General features: G+C 36.1%; 1 protein-coding gene across 41 annotated transcripts in view; it reads right to left on the reverse strand.

Annotated features, from left to right (window-relative positions):
* The window catches only part of LOC113815370 (uncharacterized PE-PGRS family protein PE_PGRS54), a 40,443-nt gene extending 37,680 nt beyond the window's left edge, over positions 1–2,763 (reverse strand). For all 41 annotated transcript variants that reach the window (XM_070122758.1, XM_070122755.1, XM_070122751.1 and 38 more), the window contains exons 1-2: positions 2,534–2,763; positions 1,296–1,420 (exon numbers count right to left, since the gene is read on the reverse strand). In XM_070122758.1, coding sequence (XP_069978859.1) covers positions 1,296–1,420; positions 2,534–2,609 — 201 coding nt within the window. In that variant the 5' untranslated portion in view covers positions 2,610–2,763. The remainder of the gene's footprint in view (positions 1–1,295; positions 1,421–2,533) is intronic.
* Between the last annotated feature and the right edge of the window lie 7,237 nt (positions 2,764–10,000).

The following is a 10,000-nucleotide window of genomic DNA, read 5'->3' on the forward strand; positions in this document are numbered from 1 at the left end:
TGTGTGTGTGTGTGTGTGTGTGTGTATGTATTATATCTATCTATCTATCTATCTATCTACATTATATATATATATATATATATATACATATATATATATATATATACATATATATTCATATGTGTGTGTGCGCCTGTGTGTATATGTGAGATCAATATCTCCTGTGAAATGACAACAATATACTTTGAATAAATAGTTACTTAAGTATGCGTGTATGTGCTGCACGTATATCCGACAACCTTCATCACATGTTGTTTTCTTTCCCATAAACACCTTATCAACTGTATAATTCCCTAACGGATATTAAGATTTATAACTCAGATTTATCTTGTGCTACGTAATTGGATATGATTCATAAGATTTACTGCTGACAATGGAGAAAGTATTTTTATTTATTATTATTTTTGTATATGTTAAATTTATTACTGATGCACTTCCTTCTTTCTCCTTGCCTGAATGTTTGAATCTGTACCAAATACTCTACTTCTTAACGAAGAACCAAAAATCGTATTCACGCAAAGTGACTCGTGCCCTTAGTTCTTCTGGTCCCTCTTCGTATGTTTCTCCTGGCTCATCTTCCGTTTCTGTTTAAATGACACACTTTACCGAGACGAGTCAAGCTCCTTATTTTACAGCCTTTGGCATAATCATTTATTTAGCTTAATATTGTAATGGTCACTCAGTTTCTTGATTATGTGTAAGGTGCGAAGAGATTCTTTATCGGTCTTCAGTGATCAAATGATATGGAAAATGATAAGCAATTAATTCACGGCTATGGAATATTTGGGCGTGAACAACCTTAACTGGAAATCGTAAAAGAGGCCCTGGAAATTAACAATGTGAGTTTAGACTGTATCAAAGCTAACGAAAGATGAACTAGAATGTCTATGCTTCTAGCTGTGCTTTTAGTCACACAGCAGGTTTGCGGTTCGTTTTGGTGCTGAGCAAATAGAAAGAAAATCTACGCTGTGCATCTAAGTATGAAGGGAAGACAAATAATATCGTTCTCTTTCTCTCTGGGTATCCTATGCCTTTCCTCCCTGCATTCACTGCTCTTTGTTATAGTTCCCTTCCTATCGGCCCCTATTTATGATGCCTTGAAATGGATTAATTCTCGGTTTGCCCTTTTCCCAAACTATTCTTTCATCCGCACCATTCCTGCCTCCCCACTAGCCTTCCCTCTTTTTCTGTAATGTTCATCCCTCCCTTTTTTTCTACATCTTTCATCAGTATCTCTCCCACCCTCTCTTCCTCTTCTCCCAGTTTCTCCTACTCATTCTAATCCGGTCTCTCACCTTGACATATGGGACGCCGGCGACGCAGTGGACGTAGTCTGTGCAGAAGGTCGGGTGCGCGTAGAAGGCGTCCTGTTCAGGGCAGGTCAGGCTGTGACAGATATGTATGTTCGGAGTCGGGGATCCTGCAAAGGACGAGGTGTTCTCAACAATGCTGATTTAAAAAAAAAAGCGAACATAAATTTTAATTTACTGAGATTTGATTGTTTGATTAATGTTTTCTAATTTTGTTTGTTTAAAAAAACGGTTTTTGTAGCATTTCCGAAAACTCTAACGCTTTGATACATACTCAAACATGTTTACCCTTTACGCGCACATTATTGCAACCTGTTGTGACATCTTTTCCTTTTATTTGTCGGCCAATCCCAACTCGATATATTCTACGGACGTCTCCATAAGGGATTTATATTTTCATAAAGTACAAATTGCATTGTGTGTATCATTTAAAAATATATATATTTTTATTTGTGCATGGAATTCATGTTCTATGGATACAATTAGTTCATAATTAAGGTTAATTTCAAATATGTCCGATATATATTATGTGTGCATTCAGTGGAATGAATATCGAAAACTATCCTGTATTGAACAATATCAAAGAAAATGCTGTGTATCTTAATTTGTTGATAAATAACAAACAGTAAGGTAAGATCATTATCCGTCCTGAGTGTGAGTTCAGATCTCACCTGCGGTTTATAAAACTTCAAGCAACATACTTACGCTTTCCATAGGAAAAACAGTGGGCGTATTAAAGTGAATAATAAATTAATAGGTTTGTCTAAATCCGACATATATATTTAAAGTTTCTACAGCCTCTTTCCCTTTCAGTTATTTGCTTCCATAATGTTTTGTTTTTGAATTAAACATACAAACACATTAAATAGTTTAATAGTTTTCTGTTAACTTTTTATGTGAAATAAAGAGAAATATAAATATTTATCTTTTCAAAACTTGTCAAACGATGTCAAACAATCTATCAAAGTGTTACGGGTTTCGGAAAACTTCACAGAATGTGTTCATTCACAATCATTATTCATTTACGCTTCATCTCCCTTTTGTAAGGAAGGAAATACAACGATGAATAAACACAAATGGAATGGAGACATAAAAAAACGGTGAAAGACTTATTCTTGTGCCTTACTACTGGGTTCTCGGAAATGCTTCAATATATAAGGAATAACAGAAAAGTGTAATAAAATAAAATAAAATGCAGCCATAATATTTGAAATCACTCTTACTGGCGTTGACCAGGTGTGGGAGCACTGCCAATCCCGCCACTAGGAGGGAGAGGAGGACCCTTGAGGAGCCCTCCATAGCGTCAGGTCAGAAGCTCCTCCGAAATGTCCTGACTCTTCCGCTTCGACGTCGAGAAGGGAAGTCCACGAGGGTCCCGCTTCTTGCGTTATCACGGGACGAGATCCTCTACGGGTCGACGCGGACGCCGCAGTGTGCCGGTCCCGAGGACGGGCGCTTCATATAGCGTTCCTTGATGCCGTTATCAGGTGTTAAAATGTCAGATAGAATGACGAATCGTCACACGAAATCAGTCTTCCTTTTCTCGCCGAAAGCGTTACTGCTGTGTGTTTTTATCGATGACTCCGTGCAATAAAAAAGCGAGAATTCCCGCAGCCCAAATCATAAAATGTATCCAGGCTTTTTCACTGGATAGAACTGTCGCACACAAAAAAATCTAAACACCGGCGACACCTCCTGAAGAAGAGATAAGTGAAAGAACTATGCCGCTGATAAACCGAACCAGATCTCTGTGACAAAAAGGAAAATGTCCTCCGTTCAAAAAGCAATAAATGTGATTAAGCGGATCCAGTTTTATTGTCGGCACTGGGTTTTCCTGACGAAGAACACATTTCTTTTAATTAACAATATACAAGAGCAAGAAAGATATTTGCTGTTCATATTACTGTTTCATTTTCTTTACTTCAATGGCGTTTTATGATGCTGATTTCATAACTGACGTAAGTTAAGGATTTTTTTTATAATACAATCACGTAGTATGGTAAGAGCATTGCAGATCACGAAATCAAGAAGAAAGGCTATCCACATTAGGCCATTTGATTGGAATTAAGTTCACCTAAAATTACATCACCAAGAAAAACAGACTAAGCTGTTATAATCATCATCAGTATAAACTAACTATGACATAAATATCTTTTACATCAGGAATAATATATACAATGATGAGTATTGATACACATATTTATATAAAGCGATACCGAGGCATCGATACTTGAACAAAGGGAAATGTGATTCCAAAACATCGATTCTTCGGAAACAGGTAAAGAGATGCCGATACCAATACATGCATCGCCGATACAGTATCACCGATACTGTATTGCAAGAAAATATCCAAACTCATATGTAAATATTAGATTGAGATGTTTGATGCACTGTAAAGTGATTGGAGCAAATGTGTTTTCTCAAAATTGTTATTGTGTTCTACAATGCAATAACAACAGTTGGTATATCATAACTGACAGATACGTAAGCGAGCAAGAGAAAGAGAGAGAGAGAACACACACACACACACACACACACACACACACACACACACACACACACACACACACACACACACACACACACACACTTCCCAGCGCAGAGAAAATAGATACAGAAAAAGAAAGAGAGAGAATCAGAGAGAGTCAGAGGGAGAGAGGAAGGAAGAGAGGAAGGGAGGAAGAGAGTGAGAGAGAGAGAGGAAGGGATGGAGAGAGATATATAGGGAGTGAGAGTGTGAAGGAAAAGAGAAAGAAAGAAAATAAGAGAGAAAGTAAGAATTAGAGAGAGAGAGAGGGAAAGGGATGGAGTAACTTAGTGAGCGATTGAGTGAAAGAAAGAAAGAAAGAGCGTGAAAGAGAGTGAGAAATAACGAGAATTTATATATATATATATATATATATATATATATATATATATATATGTATATATATATATATATATATATATATATATATATACATATATATATATATATATATATATATATATATATATATATATATATATATATATATATATATATATATATATATATATATATATGCACACACACACACACACAAACAAACACACACACACATACACACACACACACACACACACACACACATATATATATATATATATATATATATACATATACATATACATATATATATATATATATATATATATATATATATATATATATATATATATATATATATATATATATATATATATATATATATATATATATATATATATATATATATATATGTGTGTGTGTGTGTGTGTGTGTGTGTGTCTGTGTGTGTGTGTGTGTGTGTGTGTGTGTGTGTGTGTGTGTGTATATATATATATATATATATATATATATATATATATATATATATATATATATAAAGAGAGTGAGAGAATTTTTTTTTTTACTTTGACGTTTATTGAGACAAAAGATTACATCTCAAAAGGATGTGGTAACGTAGATTATCCTCACCTCTATATTGATAAGTCAACATATAGGCGTTTGAGTATAATGTAAACGAACTGTTCTCTGTCGTACATTTAGTGAAACGCTGTTTCTGAAATCTAAACAAATATTATGAGGCTCCACTATGCTTTATCGTGTCCTTATATTTCTCCAGCATATCTTTAATGTTTGTCCACTCGTCTTGCACAATTTCCCATTCATTTAAGAGTTTTTCTTTTTCTAGGTAGCTGCATTTCAGCAGGAGGGATCTGAGAGCCACAGAGTTTGTTCCTGCCACTGCACTCGCTGTTATTTTACTTTCCCTTCCCTTAATAGTTATCTCACACTCTGAATGTTGCTCCTTTGCTGTAATGCATGTATGAAGGAATATATGTTTTGTCTTTAATGGGAGTTTCTTTTATAGCCTCCTCCCCCTCTTTCTGCTTTATGGTTTCTCCGCTCATAACTTGGGCCAGTTTTTTTTTTTTTTTTTAATAACGTCCATTTTCTACATTAATGTCTGCAGCATCCGCGTAACTTCGGATATTTCCTTCCCAGAAAAATACGCATCACTACTCCGCGGCACTTCACTCACTTTCTGCACCTGACTATCCTGCCCGTGATCACTACTCATTGGTGACGGTTCCACCTGCGATGGATCTTGTACCCAGGCATTGGGGACTGCAGCTGTCGCCTCCCTCGGCACCTCAGCCAGCGTGGTGACTGGGCCTTTTCCATATTCAGGAACTCCTTGCCGGGGACCGCCGAAGCAATCTTTAATTGTGGTCTCGCCCTGCATGCAAGAGACCCGGCATTGTGGTGGCCTCTGCAGTTGCAACAGCAAAGCGAAACCCTTCCCCCCTTTTCAACCTTGGCTCGGCAGACCCTTGAGTCATGTGTCCTGCCGCAGAACTTGCATTGGGCGTCCTGCTGACATGCCCACGACTTGTGTCCCCATCTACAGCACTTACGGCACATGACTGGCGGCTCCACATATGGTGCCACTTTCTTGTACCCCGCTACAGAGATAAAACCTTCACAAGGGCTACGAGCTGACTCCGCTCCTCGCCCCTGGACGTGTGCCGCCTTACCCAAACAAATCTCTCATCGTCCAGTAGGAAGTCTGGGTCTATTATGGTTGGATACTGGAAAATTATCACAGTGAACTTTTCCTCATCCTTTAGGACAGTCATCACTATTCCCTTGTATCCCTAGGTCATCAGGGTTTGCTCCGACTGGCCTGCCCGCACCGTGAGATACGGCCTCCTACTTCCTTCCTTCATCGGTGGCTCGAAAACACTATGGTCCCGTCCCAATTGCAAGGCCCACCTCAATTTCTCTAAGGAAAAAAAGTTCTGTGGATATAGCAGTCGCTTCCTGCTGTTTACACCGGCAACATTCTGGGCTGCTGCTTCGTTTCCGTCGTTCTTCCTTGCATCCATTCTCATTGTTACCCATTATGCTTCCATCACTTCTTACCCTCTTATGGGATCACCCACTAGCAACACTAGCCATGCTGATACTTTGGGAGGAAGTGACCCGCTCCCTGTCCGAGGTCAGATAGGGGCGGGTAAACACAGGATTCGGAGGAGCTCATGCCTGAGGACAGCAAAGGCCATTTTTATCGATATTTGTTTTTGTTTTTATTTTCTTGTGTAATGACTCATTTGTGTGTGATGTGCCAGAGCAATAGAGTATTTCGACAAAGAAAACATATGTTTGCAAACATTTTTATATATTAATGAGTATTTAATTACTAAACGAGGAGATCAACGATATAAACAAACGACCGACCTATTTTTTTTCCTCAGACATCTGAATTTTAGTCTCAGAATTGTCTGAGAACTTTCATGGATACCGGCCTACTGGAGATAGCTATGGCTACCCCCTGGAAATGGTGACCATCACTGCGGCCTGACCAGTAATAGGTGTAGCCACTTATACAGCCAGGCCAGGTCTTCTCACCTCCAAGAGAGCAGCCACCCCAACTCTCAGCCTCCCCAGTTCCCTCGATAGCAGAGGCAACCGATCATCCTGACGCAAAGAGCGGATATTCTGAACCCCCACCCCCGACTTCCCGCCTGAGGTTAACCCTCGGGCAGTCACTCCGGGTGGACGCCACATCTGCCACCCTCGCCGACGCTGCCCCATATATAAGGGGGCGGCAGGCTGCGGGACCTATACTTTCCTTCATTTTAGGTAGCCAGCTACCCCTAGCTTCAACCCCCTCCTGCACTAAGGAGCCCTTAATTCCTCCCCTTTAGTCCATTCAACGGGACCCATCCACCTGTGGGATTCCCTAGGGCTTTTCCCCACAAGCTCAAAAACACAGGCGGGACGAGTAGGTCCCGTTCCCATCCTGCGCCCCAGCAGCCGCGGGGCTCGCAGCCCGCCTCTCTTGCTGGGTAGCAGGGGCATTTCCCCCCAGCGTTTCCAATTATACGAGACGTTGCCGATGAGGCTATCCCTGGGGGGAGGAGGACTGGCAAGACCCACCGCTTCCGAGCCTCCCATGAACCCCAGGAGGCTTAGGAACAGAAGTTAGTACAAGGCCAGGGCGTGTCCACACGCCGATGGGCCATGATCTTGTACCTCTGTGGCCTCCTACTGCTCCGAGATCCCCTACAGTTCAGCCTGGGACCACAGGGTACCAATTTCCATAGGTGGCCACGGAGAGACACTGCAGAAGCCTCGATGATGGAGAGGCTTCACTGGCAGGGGGAGGCTTATGCAGAGCCGCTCCCTTTTTCAAATTTGGCTAGCCAGCAGCGGCAGTTACAAGCGAGAAATACAAGCACTTCACACTAGGCTACCTCACCATCGCTTCACACCACCCTGCGCTTAAAGCACCCACCCATAAATATCATCACTATTGTTATCATTACTACTACTATTCTTATTATCCTTACTAAAATTTCCATCATTATCATCATTTTTATTATTCCTATTATTGGTAGTAGTAGTAATAGTAGTAGTAGTGCTATCATTGTTATCATCATCATTATTATTATTTTTACACCTATTGCTGTTAATATTGTTGGTATTATTTTATTGTTATTATTACTGTTATTATTATTTTATTGTTATTATTAATCTCCTTATTGTTTTAATTATGATTATCATCAATAATATTACCATCATTATGATTAATATTGTCGCTAATGTTATTATCATTGTTATTATTATCATTACTATCATTAGTGCTATTATCAGTATTGTTATTATCATTATCCTTATCATCATTCTTGTTATCATTACCATTATAATTGTGAAAATCATTAGCATTGCTTATAATCATTATCATTATTGATTGCAATCATTATTACTGCCGTTACTATTATTTTTATCATTATTATCATCGTTGTCGTGATCATTATTGTCATCATTATCATTATTATTATCATTATCATTGTTATCATTATTTTTATTAACACTATTCATATTATCAGTATTCTTATCACTATCGTCATTAGTATAACGCCATTATTTTTTGTTATTTTTGTAATCATTCTCTCCGTTTTTTCTCATTTTTACTTTTATCATTTTAATCCTTACTATCATAACTACTAGAACAAATGCTACTAGTGTCATTAGTATTATCATTATAATCATCATTTTCATTAGCATGAATATCACTGTTATTATGATCATTAAAAATTCTGCTATTGCTCTTTTTATTAGTGCTATCATTGTTGCTATTATTGTTATTTTCATTATTATTATTACCTCTGCCAAGGAGGTTATGTTTTTGGTTGTGTTGGACGGATAGTTTGTTTGTTAGTTAGTTAGCAGGATAAACTCAAGAAGTTATGGACAGATGGAGTTTTTTTTTTTTTTTTTTTTTTTTTTTTTTTTGCCAGAGGTGTATCTTAGCCCAACTTGCATTCGATTAAATTTTGGTGGTGATGCGGACCATGATCTGGATCCAGGATTTTTTATTATCATCATCATCCTCATCATCAATATTATTGGTGTTATTATTATTGCCATAATTTTTATTCCTATTATCATTATTGTTCTTATTATCATTATAATTGTTATTATGATCATTGTTATGATTATTGCTACTATTATTATTAGTCATTGTTAACATTATCATCATTATGAAATCCTTATTATACTTGTTTTTGTTATCGTTATTTTTATTGTTATTATTATTATCGTTGCTGTTATTTTTATTATCATTATTATTATTGTCATTGTTATCATCATTATCAAAATCATCATTCTTGTATTTGTTATTGTTATTGTCCTTATTATTGTTATCATTATTGTTGTTATTATTATCATCATTATTATTATTATCATAATCATTATCATTATTATTATTATTATTATTATTATTATTATTATTATTAGCATTGTCACCATGGTCATAATTATTATTATTGCCATATCTATTATTATCTTTATATCTATTATTATCATTTTCATCATCATTATTATTACTATTATCGTTATTATCATCTTTATTGTTATCATTATTATAAATATAATCGTTTCAATATTGTTCTTCTTGTTATTATTATTATTGTTATCATTATTGTCATTATCATCACTATTGTTATCAGTGGTAATGATAATAGATTTTAAAAAAATCATTATCATTATTACTATCATTACTGCTATTATTATCTTTATTATCATTATCATTATCTTTGCCATTATCACTACTTTTCTTGTTATCATTACTATCATTATTACCATTGTTATCATTATTATTATCATCATCATTATTATTGATATCGTTATCATTATCGTTATTGATATCATTATTATATTCACTATTATCCTTATTATAATTATCATTGTTATTGTCATTGTTGTTACTCTCAACTTTTTCACTACTATTACTAACATTATTATTATTACCATTATCACTACTATTATCATCATTATCATTGCTATAATATTATTACTATTATTATTACTATTATTGTTATTATCATTATTATAATTATAAATATTTATTATCATTACTTTCATTATTTCGATTACTATTATTTGATATAATTATTATCGTCATTATTATGATTATTATTATTAGTTATCATTATTATTATTACTATTGTTGTTGTCGTTAATATCATTAGCATTAGCATTATCATCATTGTTATCATTATTGTCCTCATAATGATCATTATTATCGTATTATTATTACTATAATTATTGTTATTACTAGAGTAGCAGCTGCAGCAGTGACAGTAGTAGTTGTTGTTGTTGTTGTAGTAGTAGCACT

The sequence above is a fragment of the Penaeus vannamei genome, chromosome 6 (genome assembly GCF_042767895.1).
Source record: "Penaeus vannamei isolate JL-2024 chromosome 6, ASM4276789v1, whole genome shotgun sequence".
Lineage (NCBI taxonomy): Eukaryota > Metazoa > Arthropoda > Malacostraca > Decapoda > Penaeidae > Penaeus > Penaeus vannamei.